Consider the following 27,292-nt stretch of genomic DNA (forward strand, 5'->3'; position numbering starts at 1 on the left):
AGAAGGTAGCAAGTGCTCTGGGACAGAACCAAGGAAGACCTCCTGGAGGAGGGGGCCTTGGTGCCAACACAGCTTGGTTTAGTGGGAGGACCAGGGGCTCTGGGTCAGACACGCCTGCATTCCAGTCTTATTCCCATGGAAAAAAGATTCTTGGTAGCGGGGGGACTTCCATGGCAGTCCAGTGGTTAAGATTCTGTACTTCCACTGCATGGGACATGGGTTTGATCCCTGGTCAGGGAACTAAGATCCCACATGCCATGTGGTGCATCCAAAAATAAAAAATCCTTGGGAGTCTTGCTTTCCTCATCTGTAAAATGGGGATAGTGGCACTGCAGGATGTGATGGAATAACGGTGCCTCTTTTGTTAAATGTTCTTCTTTTCTCTTCAGGCCTGGCTCCCCTGGCCACCTTCAATGTGGACATGGTCCGGACCTGGGTGACTCCCAAGGGAGACGTCCCCTACGTGATCAGCTCACTTCTGCATCAGGACTCCAGCACCAACCAGACCTGGTGAGTGGGGCCTGGCACGGGGAGGGGTGCATGAGGACTGAGGAGTCCTTGGGGAGCCTGAGAAGGCCCCTAGACAAGGCCTCAGCACCCCACCCCCCAGCCTGGGGAGAACCCCCTTTCAGAAGGGCGTGCAGGGGGGAGGCCGTTAGCTCAGGGCCCGTTCTCCCAGCCCCGGCCCCTCTCCTCACCCTGGGCTCTCCGGGGGTGGGGGAGGGAAGGCTAAAAAACTTTTAAAACAAATTTTATCAAGGCTCTTTCATCTGTTACAAAAGTAACGTGCTCAACATAGAAATTTTGGACAGTGACAGAAAATATTTCTTTTAAATGGAAAATATGAGGCAGGCGGGCGTGGTGGTTATGAGGAGGCTGCATCTGGTCGCCGTGGTTCGGTGACAGCTTCACTCTGTATTTATAGCGAGGCACGCAACCCCCAGCCTCAGTTTCTCATCTCTGCAGTGGGGGTGATATTTTCCTACCTCACAGGGTTGTTGCAAAGAGTATTTGAGTTCATGCACATAAAGTGTTTGGCACAGTTTCTGGCCAAATTTAAGACCAATACGCATTACTTTGTATTTTAAACTTCTCATCTGTACCCACCCATTAGATAAGTAAAACATCTTAAATCTGATAGCATTCTGCTGGTAAGGATGGGGTGAAACAGGAACTTGTAGGAATGTGAGTTGGTATAACCACCTGGGAGAATCATTTTGCTGTATCAGGTAGAGCTAAGGTGGCCCTTGACTCAGTGATTCCACCCCCAGATACCAACCCTAGGGAACTTTGGGGGCACACCTAGAGATATTGACTGGGACATTGTTTTGAAATAAGCATCGTTGGAAAAATGGAAGACATAAGGTGTGAATCATCCAATGCGACACTGAAAGCAGGTAAAATGAGCGAATTGAGTGCAGTGGTAATGAACTGGATCAGTCTCGAAACACATTGTAAAATGAAAAAGGCAAGTTGTAGAATTATTTATACCATGGCCATTCACTCTGCAAGCATTTATACAATAGCACCTACCGTGTGCCAGGCCCTGAGGGAACAGTGGTGAGCAAAGCAGACACAAATCCTTATGCTCAGGGGAAATAGACAATAAGCAAGTAAATCAAATGTAGATTCTATCAGATGGAGGTAGTGGTGGTGTGCTGATTAGAGACATGTCTTTGGTTTTAGGAGAAGTTCTGCAGTGAAGGGTCACGACACACACTCCAATGTCCCCTGTTGTCACCAAGATGACGTTTAGAGCTGCTCATTTTTAAGCCAGGGTTCAGTCAAGGTTCCTGTGTTGCATATTGTGGCTGTATCTCTTTAGTCTCCCTTACTCTAGAGCAGCCCTTCCTCTCCCTGTCTTGTTCGTGGCAGGGCTCTTTCTGTGCTTGCTCCACTGCCCAGCTGCCCCTGGCTGGTTCCCTACCCCACCCCTCACCTGCCGCTGCTTTGCTTTGCTTCTGGTCCACGGTGAGGGGTTTCCTTCAGACCCGGCACCCCTGAGCCATGAGCCCAGGGTCCAGATAGCTTTGGGGCAGAGCCAGGTGAGGCACTCAGGGCTCCTGGCTGAGTGGAGCTCTGTTTGGTAGCAGATGAGTGGGCAGTGGTGGCTCCCAAGGCAGCCTCATAGCCCTGGACTTGGGCCATGGCCACGCCAGCCAAGTGGGCTTGGACCCCATGCTTGATTTCCTCACTGTCCAGTGAAGAGGTTGGTGACCATTAGATTTAAGTGGTGAGGGCAGGGCCCATTCATTCATTCATTCATTCATCAGTATTTATGGAGCATCTACTCAGTGCCAGGCTAAGCTAGGGGGATAAGATACTAAAGGAGACGGTCCCTGCCCTCATGGAGCTCCCAGGCTCTTGTGGGAAACAGACAAGTTGGTCGATGACAGGAGGAGTGAAGACTGCTCTGTGGGGACGTCCAGGGTGCGTTGGGGACATAGAGGCACGTGTGTCCTTCAGCCAAAGGATGTACCTCGACACTGGGACTTAGGGGCTGAATAGGAATTAGTGTGAGAAAGCATGGGAGGGAGAGTCAGGACTGAGAGCTGCTTGGTCAGAAGTCTGGAAGCCAGCCTGAGCCAGGTGGGGGGGCTGGGAAGGCGTCGGTGGCTGAAACTGAGCATGATGAGACATTGGATGGGGGAGGTGGGCCGTGCTTTGTCACCGGGCACAAAGGTTTGGGGAGCCTGAAAGGCTTGAAGGGCAGTGAGAAGGTTGTTAGGAATGTTCTGGCTCCAGGAAGAAGAATTAAAGGTAAGCATTGCTGTGTTTTGTCTTGATAAAGTTCTATTGCTGCACAGAAAACTGCACGTCATCAGAGTGCCGTCAGCGAATGTTCACAAAGTGAGCCACCCATGTAAGCAGCGTCCAGATTGAGGCAGAACAGGACCAGCCTCGCATAAGCCCCCTGCAGCCATGTGCTCCCTTCCACGCACATCCCAGGCGAGAGTTAACCCCCACTCCCACCCCCGGCCCAGCTCTGCACTTTCTTTCACTGGCTGAATGCACTTCTTTTTATCAGGCACAGGGTGCCCAGCAGTGGAATTGCTGGATCGTGGCTTCTAAGCTGGGTCAGCATTCAGTTTTACCAAAGTTTGCAATGCGTGAGCGTTCTGCACTCCCCGCACTCATCAAGGTCAAGGCCGGGTTTCAGCCATGCTGTGACCATCTCCTGCCGAGCCCCCTCCCTCCAGTACCCCAGCAGGGCCCTCACCACTCCAGCTTCAGACCCAACAGACTTTAACCCCCCTCCCTCAGAAGCCAAGCCGAGGGCTTCCCTGGTGGTGCAGTGGTTGGGAATCTGCCTGCCAACGCGGGGGACACCTTTTCGAGCCCTGGTCTGGGAAGATCCCGCATGCTGGGAGCAACTAAGCCTGTGCGCCACAACTACTGAGCCTGCGCTCTGGAGCCTGTGAGCCACAACTGTGGAGGCCACGTGCCACAATTACTGAAGCCCACGTGCCTAGAGCCCGTGCTCCGCAACAAGAGCAGCCACCGCAATGAGAAGCCTGCGCACCTCAGCGAGGAGTGGCCCCCACTCGCCGCAACTAGAGAAAAGCCCACGCGCAGCAACGAGGACCCAACACAACCAAAGATAAATAAATAAAATAAATAAACTTATATATTTTTTAAAAAGCCAAGCTGAAAGGCCACAGTGGAGGAGGGGACTTTGAAGTACCCAGAGCAGAAGGCTCCGAGCCCCCCAGGGGTGGGGGAAAGAGCCCACTTGGGCCCAAGAAAACCTCCCTGGACACCTGCTGAAGCAGAGAGGGTCTCACGGGTTTGAACGTGCATGGGGGAAGGATGTGGTGGGAGGCACCTCTGGGTTCCTGCCTCAAACCTTGGAGCCTGAGACCACGGGCTGCTGCACAGGGCAGGAAACGCGCTTCTGGCTGCCCCGGCCGCAGAGGAACAGGCTGGGCTCCTCGTGCAAGGATGACACATGCCTCTCTCTCCCTCACGTTGTTTCTCTGTAAGTTGTAACAGCCAGGGCTGGCAGCATCAGGGACTTGGCCGCTGCAGTGGGGTGGAGTGGAATGTAACGAAGGCCTTCCCCCTGGGCGGCATGGGAATAGACTCTGAGGACAGAGATGAGTTACAGCTGGGTGAAGCCAGGAGCTGGGCTGCACTCAGCCCAGGTGTAATAGGGTCCCTGAGGCTGTCAGCTGATGGTGAGCTCAGTTATAGTTTAGTTTGCCAGCCACTCAGTCGATAAACCTGGAGATCAAGAGACCACCCACCATGGTGGAGGTGGTTAAAGGGGCGGGCGGCAGGGGCAGCTCAGACGGGGCCCCGGGCCCCCGGCATTGCGTGACTGTGATATGGGTGGCAACCTTGGGTTCTGCAGTGAACAGCCTGTGCAGCTGTACATGGTGGTCTCTCAAGAACTCACAGTCTAGGTGGGAACAAAAGCCAGGGATAAGTTTAGGTGTCCAGTGGTGAGGGCTTCCTGGAGGGCTTGGAGGGGGTCAAGGTGCTCCTTCTTTTGGGAAGCCTTCCTGAGGAGCTGGCACTTGGGAAGATTGCTCTGCAAGAAAAGGAGCTGAAAGGCATTGCAAGCGGAAGAAACAGCTTGGGCCAAGGCCTAAAGGAGGAAGGAGAGCTGAGGCTATTCCAGGCCTGCACCTACCCCACCAAGACGTGGTCGGGTTGGATCCCAGTTCTGAGCCCACTTTTGCGGGGGAGCAGAGAATAAGGTGCTGGGCCCAGGGCTGAGGCTCAGGCTGGGAGGGGTCTGGGGAAAGAGGCAAGGTTGTTGAGCAGGCGACCTAATTGAGGGGCTCCGCTGCACGTGGTCCTCTGCCCCTCAGCCTTGCCCCAGATTAGCCCCCACATGTGCTGCCTCGGCTGTTGTTCAGTCATCATTTAACAAATGTTTACCGAACCTCTGCTCTGTGCCAGCCACTGGTCCAGGTGCTGGAAATAACATGGCAAACAAGAGAGGCAAGGGGAACTTGTGGAACTTGTGAGGACTTGGACTTGGTTCACTGTTACCAAGCTCCTCTCCCCCTAGACTGTAAGTTTCCTTGGGGGAACTTAGAGGCTAGGGGGAGAGACAGATAATAAACAGTAAACAAGTAAACAGGATGCTATCAAACGGGGACAAGTTCTGGGAAAGAAATAAATGGGATGATGCAAAGCAGAGTAACTGGGTTGTGAGGTGAGGCTGGTTGGAGAAAGCATTTGTGAGGAGGTGACAGTTAAGCGAGGCCAAGGAATGAGGATGAACCAGGTTGGGGGGAGGGGGTACAGCAAGGCAGAGGGCCCAAGCCAGGAAAGAGCTGGGGGCAGCCTAGGAACAGAAGCCAGCCAGTGCGGGGCTAGAGCTCGGAGAGCAAAGGAGCAGGAGGGGAGTGTCAGCGGTGGGGAGGTGCTAGATCGTGCAAGGCCCCGTGGGCTGCAGCAAGAGGTATGGACTCTTTGCTTAAGTGCACGGGACGCAGCTGAAACAGGGGAGTGACATGGTGTAATTTACAAGGGTAAATTTATTTTAGTTTTTATTTTATTTAAACAAATATTTATTTATTATTTACTTATTTGCCTGCACCGGGTCTTAGCTGAGGCACGTAGGATCTTCACTGCGGCATGCATGCGGGATCTAGTTCCCCGACCAGGGATTGAACCCGGGCCCCCTGCATTGGGAGCTCAGAGTCTTACCCACTGGACCACCAGGGAAGTCCCAAGAGCAAATTTAAAAAACAAACAACAGAAAAAATAACAAGGGGCTATTACTACACACCAGGCAAGATGATGGTGTCAGGGGAAACAGAGAGAAGAGATGCTCTCTAGATATAGTTTGGAGGAAAAACCAACAGGGTTTACTGATGGATTTGATGAAGGGGATGAGTGAAAAGACGAAGCAAGGGTGCCCCCAGGCTTTGGACTTCAGAACATAGTGGTTGGTGGTGCCGTGTATTGTGTCAGGGAAGATGGAACGGTTCAGTTCAGGCAAGGGAGAACAAGACCATAGTTCTGTTTCGAACATTCTAAGTTTGAGATGCCTATTAGACAATGGGCAGTTGTTTATTTATTAGTTTCCTAGGGCTGCTGTAACAATTCACCACAAACTTAGTGGCTTAAAACAGCACAAATTATTATCTTACAGTTTTGGAGGTCAGATGTCCAAAGTGGGTCTTACTGAATTGAAATCAAGGCATTAGCAGGGCTGTGTTCCTTCTAGAGCCTCAAGGGGAGGATCTGTTTCCTCACTTCCTTTAGGTTCTAGGCGCTGCCTGCATTCCTTTGCTTGTGGCCCCTTCCTCCATTTTTAAAGGGTCTGATAAGGACCCTTGTGATTACATTGGGCCTACCCAGATAATCCAGGATAAATTCCCCAACACAAGATCTTTAACTTAATCTATGAAGTCCCTTTTGCCATAAAAAGTAGCGTATTCATGGGCTCTGAGGATTCGGACATGGACTTCTCTGGGCAGGGCAGGTCATTATTCTGCTTTCTAGAGCTGTGCTGGTCTGGCTTCTCGTGGAGGGATGCTAGCATTGCAGATATAAAGGTGGGAATGTCAGCATTGATAGGTGTATTGAAGCCAGGGATTGGAGGGGATCAATCACCAGGGAGAGTGTGTGGGCGAGGAAAACAGGGACCCAGCCCCGGGACACCAGTGACATTTAGAAGTCAGACAGTGAATGAGCAAGCAAAGGAGTTTGAGAAGGAGTGGTGAGAGAGGTCAGGGGAATCAAAAAGAAAGTGATTCAAGGGAGAGATGGTTACTTATGCCCTGGGCTGTCGAGAGGTTGAGGAAGATGAGGGCAGAAAGGTGTCCCTTGGATTTGGCCATGTGTGGACCACTGCTGACCTTGACAGGAGCCCTGTCAGGGGTGGAAGTCAGCTTGGGGTGGGGTAAGCTGGGTAGGGCACACACACAGGTGTAGATTTTATTATTATCCTGTCACCCATGGAGATAAGTGAATGATATATTTCATAATTTTTTTAAATGTCAAGTAACGGGAGGTGAGGAAGTGGAAACATGACCTTGTTCCTGGCCCCCAAACCACTGTAACTCATCATGACCTGTCTAATCCCCTTTATAAAGCTTCTCCTTTATAAAGCTTCTCCTTTATAAAGCTTCCCCTTTATAAAGTCCTCTGTGGCTTCCTACTGCCCTCAGCATAAAACCTTGGACTTGGTTCACTGTTACCAAGCTCAGCCTCGGGCCCCTTCCCCAACACCCCCTACTCACAGCTCCTAGGATGGGGAGCTCTCTCCCTGTCTTGGGGCAGCCCTGATCCTCCCTGGGCAGCATGCACACTGAGAATGTTTAGACTGATGCTGGCTCTCTGCTGTCTCCCTGGGCAGGGGGCAGAGTTTGCCATTGGGAATCACGTCTCCTGAGGCTGCCTTAACCAGGCAGAGGGGCCCAGAACCTCCAGTTCTGACCTGCCCCTAGGAGAGGGGCACAAGTGTGCTCTTCTCAGGAAGTGCTGTCACTGGGGCCAGGTGGGGCAGGTGCCCTTGCAGCCGCCAGGAAGGCAGCACTGTCCCCAACAGAAGCAACTGTGCTGCTGGTGGCTTCCTGGTTCCCCCCACCGCCATCAAAGAGCAGCGAGTCTTTATTTACCACCAATGTCACCCCATTTCTGTCAGGGTGGGCCAGCAGGCAGAGAGGGGATGCATTTAGCCATTTCCTGCCTGGAGCTGTGCAAACGTTGAGCCCATGCCTCCCTCGTAATGCAGATCCACCATCCTGGGCTGGGAGCCTGCCCGCCTTTCCAGGTCTGGTCTTCTCCATAGTTTTCCCCACAGGGAACCTGTGGGTCTGTGGGCCTGGAATGGAAGGACTGTGTCTGGGCACGTAGGGAGGAAAAGGGAATCGCTGACCAGCTCAACTTTGCTGCCTACTCTTTCACTCAGGCTCCTGGTAACCAGTCCCAGGACCAGCAGGACGGCAGGGCCCCTGTATCAGTGTTCCCTCATTCAGGATGAGCTCCATTGCCAGCCAGTAGGTAAGTCAGCCCCTGCTCCCGGGAATGCTCCCAGGACCTCCTTTCTAGGAATCCCACTCATCCAGCCCAACCATTCCGGTCTCTCCACCCTAGACTCCACCACCAGCCACAGCAAGCCTTCCATCCTGGTGCCCAGTCCCATCCCCACCCAACCCTAACCCCCAACCCACCTTTCCGGACCCAATCCTAACAACAAAAATGAAACCTAAAATGGATGGAGTGCTTACTGAGTCACCTGACACTCTGCTAAGTGGTTCGCGGACTTTTAATCCTCAAAACCACACCATTTTACAGAAGAGAAAGCTACAGTTCAGAGAAGTCCTTTGGTTTCCACTGTGACTAAGGTCACGCATCTGAGCAGTACCACAGATGCAAACCCAACTCCACCCGATTCCAAAACCCAACCTACTGCAACTCACCATGCCTCACTGGAACCCAAGCCTCCCCCCGCACCCTGACCCTGCAATCTAACTGTGGCCATCCTAGCGCCTAGCATGGGGTCTGCCATATATTAGGTGCTCAATAATGCTGTTTGAATGAACAAAGGAAGGGACCTAATTTGCTCGTTGACCAAACTCTCCCCATCCCGCCCAGCCCAACTGAAGGCCCACTTTGTTGACGATCGCTGGGCCATGTCAGGTGGAGTCCTGGTCTCTGTGGGAGGTGCTGTGTTGAACAACCTCCATCTCTGCCTCAGAAGGGCACATGGTCCAGCAGGGTGACTGAGTGATCCTGGGACTCAAAAATGCAAGTCTCCTGAGGCCCACAGTGGGGCGGGAGGGAAAGGAGCTACACTTCTGCCCCTGGGGATGTGGGGCAGTAACATTCCCCGGAGACAGGACTTTGAGAAGGGGGGAGTTCATTGGATTCTAGGGCCAGCCCCTCAGCCTCTTGCCATTCCTCCCTGGTGCTGCACACACCTGCCAGCTGGTGCTTCTCTGCCTGCCTGCCCACCAGCCCAGGGGCCCCTGGAGGACCAGCACCAGGTCTCAGTGTTTCTGGATCCCTATCACCATCTGTCGCAGGCTGGGCACAGAGCAGACATCACGGGGCATATGTTGAGTGAGACACCGAATGAGCCTGGAAGAGAGGCCTGTCCTTGAAGGCCCCCCCAATCCAGCTTCTAGAGGATGCTCTGAGTGGCCAGCTCTTCCTCATGGGGCTCTGACCAAGATGGCCCTGTGCCCTCTGACCTTGGCTCCTGGGTTGCCTCCCATCATTCCTCCCTCCTTACCTGGGCCTCACTGTTTCAGAGAATGTCCCCATCCCAAAGGGGAGGTACCGTGGAGTGACAGTTGTCCGGAACCACCACGGTGTTTTGGTGAGTATGTGTGGCGGGGGAGGATGGAGGGCCTTGGGGAGCTGGTGCTACCCCTGCGGTTGACCGTGTGGATTCCAGTCCTGACTGGCGTGTTATTCTCAGGGCTGAGCCCAACTGTATCCCTGGCAGCCCCAGGGCTGACAGCGGCTCTGAGCTGGGTACTCCGTGTGACCCAGCACACTGACCCAGGCAGCGACTCCTACCCCTGGTGAGGGGTGAGCAAGCTGTTCCTGCGTCCCCTGCCTGGTTGAGCCACTGGGTTCTGACGTGGGGGTGTGGGTGTGGCTGCGACGAAGGAGCCTGGGCTGGGGGTGACCCGGGCTTTCCCCTCCTTTTCTCCCCTTCCTCTAGATCTGCATTCAAGTGACGACCCGGTGGCCCCAGAGCCTCAGCTCAGAGCTCACAGGCAACTGCATCCTGCTGGCCCCTGACCTCCGTCCCCGTGCCCAGGTCTACTTCTCCGACCTTGGTAAGGACTGGACCCTCGTTGGACAGCTCTGAAGGGATATCCTGGGGTCTGCAAGAAGAGGCGCCAGCCCGTGGTAGATGCAGAGGGACACAGAGGCCCGGAGGGGGCAAGGCAGCTTAGGCCCTATGTGAAGGAACCAGGGCAGAGCTAAAGCAGGCTTCCCTGGAGGTGAACGAGGAGGCCGTCTGACTCTGAGCTCTTCCATGTGTACTTTTTAAAGGAAAATTACTGGACCCTGATGCCCCTGTGGATGCTGGACACTGCTCCAGGAACAAAAAAAGCAGCATGGAGAACACAGCCAGGCTGCGCCGGGATTTGAAGGTGGAGGAGGAGGAGGAGACAGAGGACGAGGACGAGGAGGCAGCTGGTGAGAAGAGGCAAATCTGGGTCGCTCCCAGAGCTCTCAGAGCTGACTCCCTAGGCTGGCAACCTCCAGGGGTGAGGCGTGCCTAGGTCCAAAAGATGGAGAGCAGTGGCTGGATTCTACAGGCCTGGCCCGTCCCAACCCTGTCTCTCTCCATCTTACAGATGGGAAAACTGAGGCCCAGAGAGTGGGGGTGCTAGGAGTGACTCATGCAGCAAGTCAGAGCCTGAGCAGGTTCTGGCTCTCTCTCTGCCTCTGAGACAAAGGCTTCACTCTTGGGAGCGGCACTGATGCCCTCCCTGAACTGAGCCCTCAGGGCTTGAACTGGGTGGGTGCCCTTCAGGGCAGGACGAGTTGCCCTCACTCCTGCCCCAGATGCCAAGCCCACTCCTGACCTGTTCCCTGTCTTGGCCTAGGCACTGAGATCGCCATCATCCTGGATGGCTCAGGAAGCATTGATCCCCCAGACTTCCAGAGAGCCAAAGACTTCATCTCCAACATGATGAAGAACATCTATGAGAAGTGCTTTGAGGTGAGCTTCCCTAAGAGTTGGACTCACACAGCTTGTGCGTTATCTACCGCTGTGAACAAACCACCTCAAAACATCCACCAGCGATCTGCTCTCCTTCTATGGGTCGGCTGTTCGGTCTGGGCTCAGCTGGGTGGTTCTTTTGCTGGTCTTGCCTAGAGTTATTCCTGCAGCTGCAGACATCTGGTTGCTTGACTGGACCCTAAGATGCCCTTGCTTGTCTGGACCATGTGTCTCCAGCAGCCCAGCCCAACTCTTTCATGGCAAGCACTTTCCAAACCTCTGATTATATCACATTTGCTGATGTCCCATTGGCCAAAGCAAGTCACCTGGCCTATCCCGGAGTCAGTGTGGAAGAGGGGGACTACACAGGGACATGGACTCAAGGAGAAGTCTGTGATTCACTGGGAGCCATTACTACCACACCTTCCTCCACCCCCACTGGCTTAGAGATTTCCCTCTGCCTGAGCATCTCCTCCTGCCCAGAGACTAGGAGGAACGAGTGGATTCTTCCACTGCTTCCAGGCGGAACCATCTAAGGGGCAGGGGTGGCCTTGGGCAACTCTGCCAAACTCCTTCCCTCTCGGCCCCTCCCCTGCAGTGCAGCTTTGCCCTGGTGCAATATGGGGAAGTCATCCAGACAGAGCTTGACCTTCAGGACAGCCAAGACGTTACAGCCTCCCTCGCCAGAGTCCAGAACATCACTCAAGTGGGGAGTGTCACCAAGACTGCCTCTGCCATGCAGCATGTCCTGTGAGTGTGAGGGCAACAGAATTACCTGTACACCTACTGAGTGCCAGTCCACGGCCCTGCCCAGAGGCTCTGAGGCATCCTACCTGGAGAAGGTGGCTGGACAGACTGTGTAGAGGAGAGGGTCAGGGTTCAGGCTCTTCCTTGGCTGAAAGGGGACATTGTGAGGCCTTCCAACCCAGCCTTGGCTGATAGATGACACCCCAAGACAGTCCTCCAAAAATTCTTCCAAAGACTCCTCCTGCGAGCAGCAGTAGAGCACAGTGCTTATCAGAGGGGCTTAGTGGGCAGGCTCCCTGGGTTCAATCCCAGCTACAGTTTGTACTTGTGAGACCTTGGGCGAGTTGCCTATCCGCTCTATGCTTTAATTTTCTCACTTTTAAAATGAGAATAATAGGGAATTCCCTGGTAGTCCAGTGGTTAGGACTTGGGGCTTTCACTGCTGAGGCCAGGGTTCAGTCCCTGGTCGGGGAACTAAGATCCTGCAAGCTGCAAGGTGTGGCCAGTAATAATGATAAATAATAATAAGAATAATAGTCCTTGCCTTAAAATATGTACGGTGCATACCAGAGTGCCTGGCATCTAAGTTCTATGTAAATCTTAGCCACTGTTTTTTTTTTTTTTTTTTTTTTTTTTGGCGGTATGCAGGCCTCTCACTGTTGTGGCCTCTCCCGTTGCGGAGCACAGGCTCTGGACACACAGGCTCAGCGGCCATGGCTCACGGGCCTAGCCGCTCCGTGGCATGTGGGATCTTCCCAGACCGGGGCACGAATCGTGTGCCCTGCATCGGCAGGCGGACTCTCAACCACTGCGCCACCAGAGAAGCCCCTTAGCCACTGTTTTTAATATCATTATTATTCCCACACATACACACAAGGAATAGACTCCAGTGCTGTCCAGCACCTTTCTTTTTCTTTTTTTAAAAGTAAATTTATTTACTTACTTATTTTTGGCTGCACTGGGTCTTCGTTGCTGTGCACTGGCTTTCTCTAGTTGTCCAGCACCTTTCCATTGGGAGCAGGTGAGGGGTAAGAACACCTGTGTTGCAGCCTCACCTCCACCCACGCAGCTGTGTACCCAGGGACATCACCACCCCTCTTTGAGCCTTTGTTCTCCCAGGAGGGCTCCTTAATCCTCTTCAATTCTAAAACAGGTCAGTGAATAAAATCTCCCCAGGGCTCAGTCATCCCTTTGGCAAAGTTCTCTCCCTTTACTCTCCCCGATTTAGAGACAACATCTTCACACCAAGCCATGGCTCCAGAGAAAAGGCATCCAAGGTCATGGTGGTGCTCACTGATGGGGACATATTCGGGGACCCCCTCAACCTCACAACTGTCATCGACTCCACAAAGATGCAAGGTGTTGAGCGCTTTGCCATTGGGGTAAGAACCAGGAGCTGGGGGATACCTCGTGACCCTGTACAGCCTGGGGTGGGGAGAAGCCAGGGCTCCTAGAAGGGCTTCAGTAAGCAGCTTGCCCAAACCCTGCTGCGCTCACAAACACTCACCAACTTCTCTTCTTTCAGCCCCCGTGTCCCATATACCCCGCACTCCCCCACCCGACTCAGGGTCTTCCCCGCAGACGGCTCATTTCCCAGTGGCGGTCATAGCTCACTTGCCCAGCAGTGATGGAGAGAGCAGTGGACACCCCGGGAGCCCACAGGAGGGATGTCAGGGAAGGTTCCAGGAGGAGCGGGTGCTGAGCTGAGTCTCGGAGGACAAAGAGGAGTAGCTGACTTAGGGCACAGCGGAGGCAGGAAGGGCTCTGCAGGCAGAGGGAATTGCGTGGGCAGGGGTGAGGAGCCCGGTGTGTTCAGGAAAACACACGTAGAGTGTGTCGGAGAACAGGGAGCAGGGAGAGAAGGAGGGAAGTGATGGGGGGCCCTGAAGGCCAGGCGGAGGGGCTCAGCTCTCTCTCTGGGCCTGGAGAGCCCTCGCGGTGCTGGCCCACTGACCCAGGGCCTCTGTGCAGGTGGGAGATGCATTTAATAAAACTAGGGCATACAACGAGCTGAAGCTGATCGCCTCGGACCCCGATGAGGACCATGCCTTCAAGGTGACCAACTACTCAGCGCTGGATGGGCTGCTGAGCAAACTGCAGCAGAGCATCATTAGTGTGGAAGGTGAGGCTCCAGGTCCCTGGCCACCCTGTGGCAACCCCCTCGGCATTCAGCAGGAGGCCCGAGGCCCGCGCTCCAGCCCTACTCCTGTCCTCCCTCCATGTGGCACTCTGGCAACTCCTGTCACCTCTCTGAGCCTCAGCTGTTCCATCTCTAAAAAGGCAACAATATCCCTAGCCTTCCTCACTTCCCCCAAATTCCATGAAACTCTGATGAGAAGCTCTTTCTGGTGCTGGAGGAAGAAGGGTGACTGGGGCATGATTCCTGCTCCCAGGAGCTCCCAGGTGAGGAAACTGAGGCCCAGGAAGAGGGAGGGGAGGGCCCTCTTCCCAGCTATGCTGCCAGTAGCTGCTAAAGCAGGACCCAGATCTCTACTCCAACCCAATGCTTGTCCCATCCTATCAGAACATCCTTCCCTCTGGGAGGAGGCCAAGCCGGACCCTTCCCCGACTTGGTTTCTCCCTTCACCTCGGCCCACAGCAGTCTCACTGGGCTTCTTGGCTTCCAGGCACGGTCGGAGATGCCCTCCACTACCAGCTGGCACAGGTTGGGTTCAGCGCCCAGATCCTGGACGAGGTACGTGGCCGACTCAGCACCAGGCAGGCTCTCCACAGAGGAGGGGCCCCGGCGACTCCCAGGGACTCGGGGTCCCCTGACTCTCAGTGCCCTCCTGTGGTGAGGCCTCTGAAGGAGCCAATTTAAGATTTTTTTTTATAGAGACTTTTTGATGTGAACCATTTTTAAAGTCTTTATTGAATTTGTTACAATATTGCTTCTGTTTTATATTTTGTTTTTTTTGGCCCCGAGGCATGTGGGATCTTAGCTCCCCAGCCCGGGATCAAACCTGCGCGCCCTGCATTGGAAGGCAAAATCTTAACCACTGGACCACCAGGGAAGTCCCATGAAAGAGCCATTTTAGGACAAAGGAAAACACTTCTGTGTGCTCGCCCTAACTTGGACCTTTGAGGTCGAGGAGAGAATGGCCCTGTTTATAACAGGAGGTCATGTCGTCCTCCGCTCAAGGATTAAACAGCTTCCTTAACACAGACTGGTAACACCCAGGCCTCGGTGGGCTTGCCTACCAAGCCGGGTACTTCTCCCCACCAGAGGCCCTGTTCCCCACAGACGGGGAGGGATACGGGCAGTGAGGACACCGTCCTTGCATGTGGTGGAAGTGCAGTTAGCACGTCACTCGACACAGGTGGGCCTTGGGTGCCAGACTCAGGCTGTGCAGACTTGGAGGGCATGAGCCCCATTTTGCTCAGTCATACTTTTTTTTTTTTTTAATTTATTTATTTTTGGCTGTGTTGGGTCTTTGTTGCTGCACGCAGGCTTTCTCTAGTTGTGGCGAGTGGGGGATTCTCTTGCAGAGCACGGGCTCTAGGCACACAGGCTTCAGTAATTGTGGCACGAGGGCTCACTAGTTGTGGCTCACAGTCTCTAGAGTGCAGGCTCAGTAGTTGTGGAGCACTGGCTTAGTTGCTGTGCGGGATGTGGGATCTTCCTGGACCAGGGCTCGAACCTATGTCCCCTGCATTGGCAAGCGGATTCTTAACCACTGTGCCACCAGGGAAGTCCCTCAGTCATACTTTTTTTTTTTTTTTTTTGCGGTACACGGGCCTCTCACTGTTGTGGCCTCTCCCGTTGCGGAGCACAGGCTCCGGACGCGCAGGCTCAGCGGCCATGGCTCACGGGCCCAGCCGCTCCGCGGCATGTGGGATCTTCCCAGACCGGGGCACGAACCCGTGTCCCCTGCATCGGCAGGCGGACTCTCAACCACTGCGCCACCAGGAAAGCTCAGTCATACTTTTTTAAATGCTCAACATCTGGGCCCCGGGTTGGATTTCTGCCCCAGGGGTTGCTGGTACTGGAGGGACAGCTGCCCTGACAGGATCATGGGTACAAGGCAGGAACCCAGTGTTTGCCTCTTGCCTTCCTCCTGCGTCTCTGGCCGGGTGCATTGAATGCCCCTCATCCCCCCTGCAGGGTTTGCTGTGCTGGCAGGTAGACCCGAGGCCACCCTGGCTGGCCCTGGGTCCCTCCTGCTCAGATGGCCGCCAACCCTTGTCTCCTGCAGGGGCAGGTGCTGCTCGGTGCTGTAGGGGCCTTCGACTGGTCGGGGGGCACGCTGTTCTACAACATGAGCAGCCGCAAGGGCCAATTCCTGAACCAGACGGCAGTGGATGCCAAGGCTGTGCAGTACAGCTACCTGGGTGAGGGCGGGGCCTGGAGGCTACCTGGGTGTGTGTGGGGCCTGTACAGGGACACAGGCTGCAGTGTGCTTCCTAGCTGGGGAGGGCCCAGATCCATCACATGGACTGAGGGAAGGGCCCCAGTTAGGGAGCCTGAGGCTGAGAATTAGGCCTGCTTGGTACCAAAGCGCCAGGGCCCGGCAGCTGCCTAGGGAGGTTGGGCCTCTCCATTAGTAATGGCGGTGGGTGACCCTTCACCCCTCCTCAGTCTTCACGCACTGCGTTTGTGATGAACTTGGGTGATGAATGTGTGTGGAGTGTATTTTGAGTGAAGCTGTATGTATGATCGTGTGTGTCTATCCCATCTATGTGGTGGGACACGTGTGTGAGCAGCCGGATGGGTAAGTGGAGCCACCGCTGATGATTTTAAAAGGATTAGAAAGATAGTCTCTCCATTTTTGCCTCCCTGCCCAAGCTACTTCGAAGTCCTGGCTAGGAAGGTGGGGGGGGGCCAAAGGAATGGCCCGGTGGGAGATCCTGATCACAGTTCCCCATCTGCCCCCCCAGGTTACTCGGTGGCTGTGCTGCACAAGGCCTGTGGCCTCTCCTATGTGGCAGGGGCTCCACGGCACAAGCAGCGAGGGGCTGTGTTTGAGCTCCGGAAGGAGGGCAAAGAGACCAACTTTGTACCAGTGCTGGAGGGCGAGCAGGTACTGCTGGAGAAGGACCCCCGCCCCCGTTATTACAGATGGGGATCTGGAGGTCCCAGAGGGAAAGGGGTGGACTCCAGGGCACACAGTGGGTTGGGGACCCAGCCTGGGCAGAACTCAGACAGAACTCAGCCTCTGCCCCGGCTCTGCGTGTCTGAGGGCCAGCTGGTTTCCCGCATTGTGGGGGATCAGGCTGTTCACCCAGTCTCCTGTGTTATTCTGCTGAACAAAGTGATCTGGTCTGACCCAAATTTGGTGGTCCAGGAAGAGCAAGAGCAGAGGTCTAGCTTTGCTGAGGGGTCTGGCGGTGGGGGCGTGCCTCCCCGGCACTCCTGTGAGCTGCGTTCCCTCTGGCCTGTAGATGGGGTCCTATTTTGGCTCTGAGCTGTGCCCTGTGGACGTCGACATGGATGGGACCACAGACTTGTTGCTGGTGGCCGCCCCGTTTTACCACGTTCAAGGCGAGGAGGGCAGAGTCTATGTGTATCGTGTGAACAAGCAGGTGGGAGAGTCATCATCTTAGCAAGTTGGCTGAGGCTGTGGCTGTTCAGCCTGGGGCTGAGGTGACAGAGGCTGGGAACGCCCCAGCCCTGCCTTGCACCAGAGGGCGGTGATGGGCAGCTCAGGGTGGATGGCAGCCTGGTGGGGTGACTGCTCCCCTCCATCCCCTCCCCCACTTTCTTACTTTCCCCACCCATCATCTCATGTTGATGATGATGACGTCGCAAATAGCTGCACGGTTGACAAAGCACATCCTGTCTGTGATCTCCCTTGTTTCTCACAGTAACTATGGGAGGTAGTTGTTACTCCCATTTTACAGATGAGAAAGTTGAGGCTCAGTGATGTTGAGACTTGCTCCAGTTTACAGAGCAAGTGTGTGGTGGAGCCAAGGCGAGAAGCCAGGCCTCCTGATTGCCACCCCAGTACCCCAGTCATGGGAGCAGACGAGTGCAGCTCTTGGTCCTGAACTGCAAGGCAGGAGGACCCCAGCTTCACCACCCACTCACTGTGCAGACTCGGGAAGGTCTCTTGCCTCTTCTGAGCCACAGACTCCCTCCCTGCTGGAGAATCAGAATCAACAAGTCCTTGAGCACGCTTCCTGGGGTGGCAGTGGGGTGGGCACCCCGCATCCCTGTCTTGAGGGCTGAGCTGCCTCTCTGCCTTACAGGATGGTTCCTTCTCCTTGGTACGCACGCTGAGTGGGCGCCCTGGGTTAACTTATGCGCGATTTGGCTTTGCCATGGCGACAGTGGGGGACATCAGTCAGGATGAGCTCATAGATGTGGCCATCGGGGCCCCCCTGGAAGACTTTGGGGCAGATGATGGTGTAGGCTTCGGCAGCGTGTACATCTACAATGGACACTCTACCAACCAGCTGGTTGACCTCTCTACCAACCAGCCACAGGTGATCCGCAGAGATCTCTCTTTCCTCTACTCTGGGACTCTGACTTTCCCCAGATATGATGGCCTGAGTCCCAAGCCAGCTCCAGTCCTAAGTGCCAGGCAGGTGCCAGGGGGTTGAAGGACAGAAGCCACTTGGAGGTTCTCACCTCAGACCCTTCCAGTGGGGCTAGAGGTTGTGGCAACATCCATGTACTTTCCTGACCTGTGACTCCCTCCTTCTTCGGCATTCCTGACCATGGACCTGCCTCAGATCCTCTTTCCTCTCTCTGTCGCTTCTCTGGCTCCTGTCTCCCACCCAACCCCTCCCCCCACCCCAAGCCTAGCTCTCACCCCCCAGGAATCCGTTGCCAACTTCCACGCTACATCTTTTATGGGCACTTTCACTCACATCCAGCTGCAGTTTCTCTCCAAGCTTCAGTCCTGTGTGTCCAGCTGCTCCTGAGCCCCTCACCTGGATGGCCTCCAGCATCTCACTCTCAGGATGCCCAACTGAAAGCATCCTCTTCCTCTAGACCTGCTGCTCCTCTGGGCCCTACCCCTCCACTGCTCACAGCAGAAACCCAGGCTAATCCCAGACCTCAGCTCGGCCTGTCAGCCTCTGCCTCCTAAAGATCCTACCGTCTCCCAAATCCAGCCCCTCCTCTCCATCCCCGCCACTCCTGCCCTGGCTCCTTCCTCTTCCCCATCTTCCACCCTGTGCTTCAGTGGTGTTTCTGTAATGTAGTTCAGAGCCACGCTCGCCTCAGCCCCACAGGAGGACTGCTTGTGCCCAGTACTCCCTGTGCCCACTGCACTGACCCCTGACTGTTTCCTGGGACGACCCTACTCTTCCCCACCCCCTGCTCTCCTTACCCTCCCTGCCAAGCCCCACCCCCCTTCAAGCCTCCCTGGCAGAACCTTGATGTTTTCTTTCCAGTTCCTCAGCTGAGGGCTCCCTGGGGTGGGGACAAAGGCTAATCTGCTGATTGAATTAAACCAAAAGGAAACCCCTTTACCTCCCTGACACCTTGTGTTTCTCCATCCACAGAGGATCAGAGCCTCAGTGGTGGCCCCAGGACTCCAGTACTTCGGCACATCGGTGGCAGGTGGCTTAGATTTCAGTGGCGACGGCCTTGCCGACATCACTGTGGGCGCTCTGGGCCAGGCGGCTGTGCTCTGGTAGGGGTCTGCTCTGCCTTCTGGCAGCTTCACCCAGTTGCCCTGCCCTAAGTGACCTCCTGAAGGCACCAGGCACTGATGGGAGGGAGTAAGTGCAGTGGTTAAGGGCACCGGCTCTGCCCAGCTGGCTTTGAACCTCCGCTTGCACTTAACGGTGTGCCCTTGGGCAGAATTTCTAAGTCCCGATTTTCTTATCTATAAATGGGAATAACAATGCACCTACCTCACAGAGTTACGAGGACTGAGAGGATCAATGCAAAGTATTTAGCACGGTGCTCAGTGATGGGTGCTGTTATTACTATTATTAATTTCAGAGCTTCTGTGCTCCATCCCTAAGTGAGTGATCTAGTCCCATGGCTATAAATAATCTGGCGGGGCACCAATCTGCCCTGTGCTCTCCGCGAAGCTCCAGACTCGGCTGTTTATTCAAAACAAAAAAGGGGGACTTCCCTGGCGGTCCAGTGGTTAGGACTCGGTGCTTTCACTGCAGAGGACGTGGGTTCAGTCCCTGGTCAGGGAACTAGGATCACGCAAACCCCATGGGGCGGCCAAAAAAAAAAAAAAAGGACTCACCCACCCACCCTTCATTCTCCCCACCTGCCCCTCCCCAGGCTTCCCATCTCAGCAAAGGGTGCCATTTGTTCAGGATAAAAACCCAGGAGTCAGCCTTGATTCCTCTTTTTCCTTTCCCTGCCATCCCATCAACAAGTTCTTGTTGCCTCTGCCTCCAAAGTACTTCCTAGTAGTTCATGACCTTGTCACCTCTCTCCTGGACCACTGCCATGGCGTCCTTCCCTGCTGCCACTCCCTGTGCTCCGTTCTCCACACAGCAGCCAGAGAGACCCTTTCATTCTGCTGCTCAAAACCCCTCAGTGGTTCCCACTTAGAGTAAAATCGAAATTCCTTACCATGGCCTGGCCCTGCAGACCCCTCCATCCCTGCCACTAGTTACTACTCTCTGTCTCACTAATTGTGCCCCAGTTATGCTGACTTTTGTGTTCCTCAAACAAAGCAAACTCATTCCTACCACAGGCCCTTTGTATCAGCTGTGCTTTCTGCCTGTAACGCAGTTCCCCTAGATCTTCACAGAATGGGCTCTTTCTCGGTAACAGAGCTCAACTTAGATGTCTCCTCATTTGTGAGGCCATCGCTGACCACCAGCTAAGTAGCCCCCAGTCTCTATTACCTTATCCTATTTTATTTAGTTAGTTAGTTATTTTTTGGCCACATTGAGCGGCATGCAGGATCTCAGTTCCCTGACCAGGGGTCAAACCCGGGCCCCCTGCAATGGAAGCACGGAGTCTTAACCACTGGACTGACAGGGAAGTCCCAATCCTATTTTATTTGTATCATAGCATTTCCTGTACATAGGATTTTCCTGTTTCTTCTTGTTTATTTGCTTGTTGTCTGTTTTCCCACTAGAGCAGGGCTTATCTCTTTCCCTATAGTATCCTGAAGACTCAGAACAGCACTTGGCATAAGAGAGGTGTTCAATATATATTCACTGAATGAAGGAAAGAGCTCAGGCACTGATCCAGAAGTCCTATGGTCCCTTCTCATGGTCCTCTTTGCTGTCTTGTTTAGCTCAAGACCTGTGGTTCGTCTGAAGCTGTCCATGACCTTCACCCCCAAGGCACTGCCCATTGGCTTCTACAGCAACGTGAATGTGAATTTGTGTTTTGAAATCAGCTCTGTGTCCCCAGCTGCTGAGTCAGGTAACAGGCAGCCTAGCTGACCCATCCAGTGCTGTGGTCAGTCCCTGCTGGCTTCAGTGGGGGGCAGGAAAAGAGGGCTGGGTGGGGGCGGGGTGTTATGAAATCCCTCTATTAGACTTTAGCTCCTTTGACCTTAGGTTCAGTTTAATGGGAACCACCCCGGAAAAGGGTGATCTACTGTCAAGTCCACACTCTGAAGGGGTCTCTCTGACCCTGTTGGGAAAAGGGGCACTGGATCCCTTCCTTGGGTTGAAGGGTTGAGTTTCTGAAAGAAGACTCAGAAAAAGGCCAGCACTTCTCCATCTCCACCTACTGTGCCCACGCCTGTGCGTGTGTGTGTAGGGCTCCCGAGAAGTGCCTGTCCTCTTTCTCCCTGATTTACATCTTCTTCCCTTCCCTGCTCACCGTGTCTCCCTGGCCCAGGGGGATTGGATAACCTGCCGGAGGCCTGGCCTCCCTTCCCATCCCCTTAGTTGGCACTGGTTGGGAGAACTTCCAGAAGGCATGGCTTTCACAGCCCAGGTACTCACTGCCAACCCAAGAGATCCCTGCCAGAACAATCCCCCAGCAACCGTCCCCAGGGCTTAATCTCTCAGTAACAATCCTGGAGATGTCTTCCTGCAGGTCGGAATGTGCTCTTCCAGGTGGGCTGGCTTTACTGCAAGAGTCCATGATCAAATCTGTTAATTAGAAAAGGGCAGGCCTATTGGTTCCAGCTGTATAGGCTGAAAGGTTCAGGCCACAGAGCCCGAATGGCAGCTGCTGGGTGGCTGTGTGACACTGGGAGGGTGTCTTTCACTCTCTGGGCCCTGGTTTCTTTTCTCCACAGTAAGGGAGCTGGCCCAGGTAGTCTACAAAGTGCTTCCAGCTCTGCTATCCTCAGGTTTTACTCTGTGGTTTCTCTCTCCATTCCTTGACTTTTTGCTCCTCCTCATTTCCCCCCTCAATACCAGCCTCCTCCCTAAGCGCTTCTTCCCCTAGGGAAGACTGACTCAGCTCCTGGGATGTGCTGCTCCAGGTTTGGGGCTGGCGCACTGAGGGACCCTAGCTGGGTGCCAGAAGACATGAGAAAAGTACCTTTGAAATGAAGAAGAAACTTGGGGAAGTGCCTACATGGGGGCACCACTCAGGAGGGACTCATGGGAGGGCCCTCTGTCTGGGGCTTGCCCACCCCAGTCTCATCAGGAAGACCTGGTCTTCATTCCCAGGCCTCAAAGAGACCTCTCTGAACTTCACTTTGGACGTGGATGTGGTGAAGCAGAGGAAAAGGCTGCAGTGTTCAGATGAGAGGCTGTGTCAGAGCTCCCTTAGGGAGTGGGGCACGGGCCCCCGCCTCTGTGAGCCCTTCCTGCTGGTTCCCACAGAGGGACAGGTAAGTGGAGGAGTTTCCCAAAAAGTGTAGAGGGGTCTGTATTGTTGAGAAAAGAACTGAGGTGCATGCAATGAAGCACACGTATCCATACACACAAATGAGGCAACTGAAATAATCATAATAGATTAAGAACCAGATGATGGGGGAATTCCCTGGCGGACCAGTGGTTAGTATTCTGTGCTTTCACTGCTGAGGGCCCGGATTCAATCCCCGGTCAGGGAACTAAGATCCCACAAGCGGCGCGGTGCGGCCAAAAAAAAAAAAGAACCACGTGATGGCGTGGGAGGTGGGAGGTGGGAGTTATGGTACCAGAAATCCAAATTAAAGAAACCTACCAAGGGACTTCCCTGGCGGTCCAGTGGTTAAGACTCCTCACTTCCACTGCAGGGGGCGTGGGTTCGATCCCTGGTCGGGAACTAAGATCCCACATGCTGTGCAGAGTGGCCAGAAAAAAAAGAAACCTACCAAAATCGAACACTAAGTAGATCTCTGAGCTTCCTAGAAACTGGACAAAAAGAGAAATTCTCTAATTGCTGACATTTTTCTTGGTAATAAATTGGGAATAACAGGGCTCCCTCCCGCACCTGATAATAAAAGTGGGGCAGGGGGCCCTTGCGTGAGTCAACATCAGAAAACCTGCACGAGAAAAAGGAGAAATAGAAAGACAAAAGCTGTGATTTACAAAAGTTTACTCCTGACAAGTGTGCCTAGAGACATGAAAAATGTATTTGTCAGGACCCAGAGCCTGACAGGACCCAGAGTTGTGGACCTAAAAGGATCATTTATTCCAATAAACTCGTAAATTATGCTTCTGATTACACATCTGTTCCCATGTCTGTTGATTGTTAAATGGATTGAGAACGAGTTTCTAGCAAATCTATGGCTTCCTTAAATAAAAGCATAACTACCTTTTCTACCTGGGAATCGTGCTCACCTACTCTCAGGTGTTCAAAGCTCCCACCTGGCAAAAAGTCTCAATAAACAAAGAGAATGGCAAACAGCATCCCAGGCCATCTCCTGGTCTTCAGTTTTTATTTCTCTAGTATATCCACTGTGTTGCTTGGAGAAAGATCTTGGTAAACACAGATGTGACCGTGACTCTTCCCTTTCGTGGCTCCCCTTTGTACTCTGAATAAAGCCCAGGCCAGTTTTTAACTCCTAATGGCCAGAATCCCGTTGTGATTGGGGCAGGAACCCTAAGGAGTTACGATGCCCGAGGCCATGGCAAATCAAGGGAGATTTTCCCAGTGCTCTTGGCAGCCTGGCTTATTTGGAAGAGGCTTAGGAATCCTGGCTTACCACTTTCATTGTTTATTTCTTATTGTGACTACATCAAAGTTAAAGGTATTCTCCTTGTCATCTTCTCCCCCACATCCAACTCCAACCCTGCATTCCTTGGTGACTCTGCAGCTCTGTCAAGAGGACTGCTTCTCCAACATCAGTGTCAAGGTCAGCTACCAACTGCAGACCCCTGAGGGCCGGAGGGACCATCCCCAGCCTATCCTGGACTTCTATGCTGAGCCCTCTGCCATCTTCCAGGTGACTCAGCTAGGACCGGACTCGCCTGGGAGCCATCCCCCTAAAAGTACCTGCTCCCCTATCTTCAAAGAACGTTAAAGTTGGGAGGGTCTTCAGACAGCATTTAGGCCCCTCACTGTACACATGGGGTTATAGAGTTCCTGAGATGGTGTTAATTTGCCCAGGACCTCACTGGTGGGTAATACACGTCTCCAAACCACTCCCAAGGTTCGTTCTTTTATGTTCACAAAAAGTGCCTGCTACATATTTAATGAAATGTATGAATACATTACCCACCTTGGCAAGAGTCTCTGATAACGGTGTAGTGAGGGTCCTGTGTGGGGACTGGACTGGAGCCCACCTCCCCCGCGCTGCAGAGAGGATGCCCTTTGGCATACCTGCCTGCCCAGGTCCTGCCCAGGCCTTCAGGCTGAATGGCCCACCAGACCTATACCCTAGCAGATGGATAGTGTCCAAAAAACTTTTCTCATAACTACAGGAAATCAGAGAGGGGAAAAAAACAGTAAAATTTCTTGATTCTATGATATCTAAGGAGATTTTGTTCCCACTCAGGCCCTGGCCCCCTGGGGTATTCTGTCAGTATTCATTTAGACAGTCTTAGGGGGTACAGAAAAATCAGCAGGATCAAAGAAGTGATAACATGAGCATTGAAAAGTAATAATTACAGTTAGCTGGAATGCATTGAACTTCCAAAAATAAAAATAAGCCAAAAGTAGTTCATGCTGGCACAGAAAAGCTTCAGGTAGCAGAAGTATATTTCTAGGTAATCATAGGACACTCACAACTGTCCAATATTTGTACAAGAATGCTCTATATTAATTCAGTTATATAAGCCTTTAGCTCCAGTTTTGGTTAACACCCAATGCATCAATCATGAATGGTAAATAGAAATAAGAGAATAACGTAATCAGGGTGACTGTTCCTATTGCTTGTCTGCCCAGGAGGAGGGAGAATCAGGTTCCTGATGAGCAAAGATGCTCATTTTAATTTTTTAGGCAAATTTATTTTAAATTTATAATAGTATATTAATTTTCTAAATTTTTTAAATTTGGCATTGACAGATGGTTCAGAAAAGACTGGGAGAACTAATAAAGTTTTGTCAATAAGCAGATTATCACTAATTATATATATTCTGTTTTAAGAAAACTTTAGTTTGAAATATTTTGCTTACTAAAAAGTTAGAATTGTCCAAAGAATTCCCATCCTTTATCCAGATTCCCCAAATGTTAACATTTTAACCTTTTATCACATTTGCTTTATTCTCTCTCTCTCTCTATATATATATATATATAAAATCTCATATATATCTTACATATATACATATGTAGTCTCAGAAATTTATATTTCTGAACCATTTGAGAGTTAGTTACAGATATGATGCGTCTTTACTTCCAATACTTCAATATGTATTTCCTAAAAAACAAGGACACTCTCTTACATAACCACAGTACAATGATCAAAATCAGGAAATTTACAATAATGAAATACTATAATCTACAAACTTTATTCAAATACCACCAGTTGTCCTATTAATGTCCTTTTTAGCAAAAGAAAAAAATTTTTTTCTGGATCAGGATAATTCATTACTTTTGTTTAGTCTCCTTTAATCTCGAATAATTTCTTAATCTTTCTTTGTCTTTAATGACCTTAACATTCTTGAAGGGTACAGGCCAGTTATACTGTAGAATGTTCCTCAACCTGACTTTGTCTGATGTTTCCTCATGGTTAAATTCAGGTTATGCATTTTGGGCAGGAATATCCCAGAAATGAAGTCTCATCCCTCTAAGTGCATCGTATCCGAGGCACATCATGTTAATTTGTCCCATTCCTGGTGCTATTTCCCTTTGTAATTAATAAGTATCTTATGGGGAGATGCTTTGAGATTATGCATATATCCTGTTTAACATCCATTCAGGATTCTTACCTTAATCAATTATTAGTTTGATGGTTTGGCAAAGAGGTTTTAAAACAATTATCTCACTGATAAAATGGATGAGGAGAAATGATTTGGTGTTAGGTTAGGCACATAGATGTTTCCAGAGAATGAGTTCTAGCTGGGAGCTTAGGGTGTTGTAATCCTGCTGAAAGAGATCAGGTTGCTTGGCTGTATTAAAAACAAAACTAAAAAAACCTGCCCCCAGTTGTTGACCCAGTCAGATAGAGCTCCAAGCTCTGACTTCTGCAAATTGCATCTCCCTTCTCTGGGAAGCAGATGGTTTTCTTTCTAGCTCTGGGCTCCCACTCTAACTCCAGGTCATGGAAACAGTCCTTGCTGCTGTTTAATAAAGCTGCTGCGATGGTCACTGGCTGCTGGGAAGATAAATGCAGAGATTCCCCAGTTAGAGAGCTGGCTGTGGTTCCTTCAGAATAAAAAAATAGACCAGCTCCTTTAGAAAACTTGATTTTTCAGCCTGAGCTGGAGCTTTTCAACCTTGACTGGGCCTTTTGGACCCAGTGCAACTTTCTGAATTTGTTTGGTGTAGGCAAGATTGCAAGGGGGAATATTTAACCTACAGAGAAGACTAGCCGTGGGGGTAGAGGACCTCACGGGACTGGACCTTGACAATATTTGGTTAGGTGCCCCCTTTTGTCCCCTGCTGTTCCTGCTCTACTTAAAAGAGGACTAAGGAAGCCTTTCTTCACCTGGGTTTTCCTCCCCCAAATGTTCAAAATAGTGAGTTGTGAGTGTTGCTGCTTAATTAGCATAATATGAAAGTGACAGGCACTCCCACCGTTTCACAAAGGTCGCCCCATTTTTGACCTTGGCCAGTGGCCTGACGCATGGTAACTGTGTTGCAGGACCAAGCACATCCCCGTCCCTGACAAGCCCAGGAATGTCACAGTCACAGTTCTCACGGCCATGTGGACACAACCCTAGCCTGCCAGCCTTCACCTGCACTTCTCAGGGTCAGCAGGAGGGACAGGAATGTCCTAAGGAGAAGATCATGAAGCAAGGCGGGGATGGCGGGGTCCCTGGGCTGATCCTGCCCCTCTCTGTCTGGTTACAGCTGCCCTACGAGAAGGCCTGCAAGAATAAGCTGTTTTGTGTTGCTGAGCTACAGTTGGCCACCACCCTCTCACAGTGAGTGGAATCCAGTCGTCACGGTTTCTGCAGTTAACTTCCTCCTGAAGGCTTACCTGGGCAAACCCCTCACCAGGACGGATCGCTCACTTCCTCCCGCTTCCCCTCATGGCCCACAAAGGGCTTCTGCACTTACTATCTCTTGCTTCCCCACCCACCCAATGAGGGAGGCAAGACAGAAATTTGTATTCCTATTTTATAGATTAGGCAACAGACTCAGTAGTTGAGGGCCTGTGTGGGGTCACATGATCATTGGGTGGACTTACACCCAGGTCTCTGGACATCCTGGACAACGCTATTTTCGTTAACTCTGTGTGTCTCACTCCTAGGACCACCTCAGTTAGAGGTAACCTCTTCCCTGGCTCACCTCTTAGCCAAATTACTTAATTCATTGCATATTTATGGAGCATCTCCTCTGTGCCCACCACTCTAGGTGCTAGAAATACATCAGCAAACAGCACACAAAAATCCCGGCCCTCCTGGTGCCTTTAGGGGGAGAAGATAATAAGTCAACTTTGTGTTGATGAGATGTATCAATACTATGAAGAGAAAGAAGGCAGGGAAGGTGGGACGGAATGCCGGGGGGAGGTGGTGTGGCAG

At 52.4% G+C, this 27,292-nt stretch overlaps 1 protein-coding gene across 4 annotated transcripts in view; it reads left to right on the forward strand.

Annotated features, from left to right (window-relative positions):
* The first annotated feature begins 401 nt into the window (after positions 1–401).
* The window catches only part of ITGAE (integrin subunit alpha E), a 70,617-nt gene continuing 43,726 nt past the window's right edge, over positions 402–27,292 (forward strand). For all 4 annotated transcript variants that reach the window (XM_082605352.1, XM_082605354.1, XM_082605353.1 and 1 more), the window contains exons 1-19: positions 402–510; positions 7,877–7,968; positions 9,222–9,289; positions 9,641–9,758; positions 9,979–10,125; positions 10,539–10,654; positions 11,253–11,404; positions 12,630–12,783; positions 13,373–13,523; positions 14,029–14,096; positions 15,598–15,733; positions 16,280–16,422; positions 16,784–16,924; positions 17,591–17,827; positions 18,854–18,984; positions 20,569–20,699; positions 21,908–22,071; positions 23,482–23,610; positions 26,619–26,692. In XM_082605352.1, coding sequence (XP_082461478.1) covers positions 422–510; positions 7,877–7,968; positions 9,222–9,289; positions 9,641–9,758; positions 9,979–10,125; positions 10,539–10,654; positions 11,253–11,404; positions 12,630–12,783; positions 13,373–13,523; positions 14,029–14,096; positions 15,598–15,733; positions 16,280–16,422; positions 16,784–16,924; positions 17,591–17,827; positions 18,854–18,984; positions 20,569–20,699; positions 21,908–22,071; positions 23,482–23,610; positions 26,619–26,692 — 2,441 coding nt within the window. In that variant the 5' untranslated portion in view covers positions 402–421. The remainder of the gene's footprint in view (positions 511–7,876; positions 7,969–9,221; positions 9,290–9,640; positions 9,759–9,978; positions 10,126–10,538; positions 10,655–11,252; positions 11,405–12,629; positions 12,784–13,372; positions 13,524–14,028; positions 14,097–15,597; positions 15,734–16,279; positions 16,423–16,783; positions 16,925–17,590; positions 17,828–18,853; positions 18,985–20,568; positions 20,700–21,907; positions 22,072–23,481; positions 23,611–26,618; positions 26,693–27,292) is intronic.

Source organism: Mesoplodon mirus (assembly GCF_964341445.2).
Source record: "Mesoplodon mirus genome assembly, chromosome: 18".
Taxonomy (NCBI): Eukaryota; Metazoa; Chordata; class Mammalia; order Artiodactyla; family Ziphiidae; genus Mesoplodon; species Mesoplodon mirus.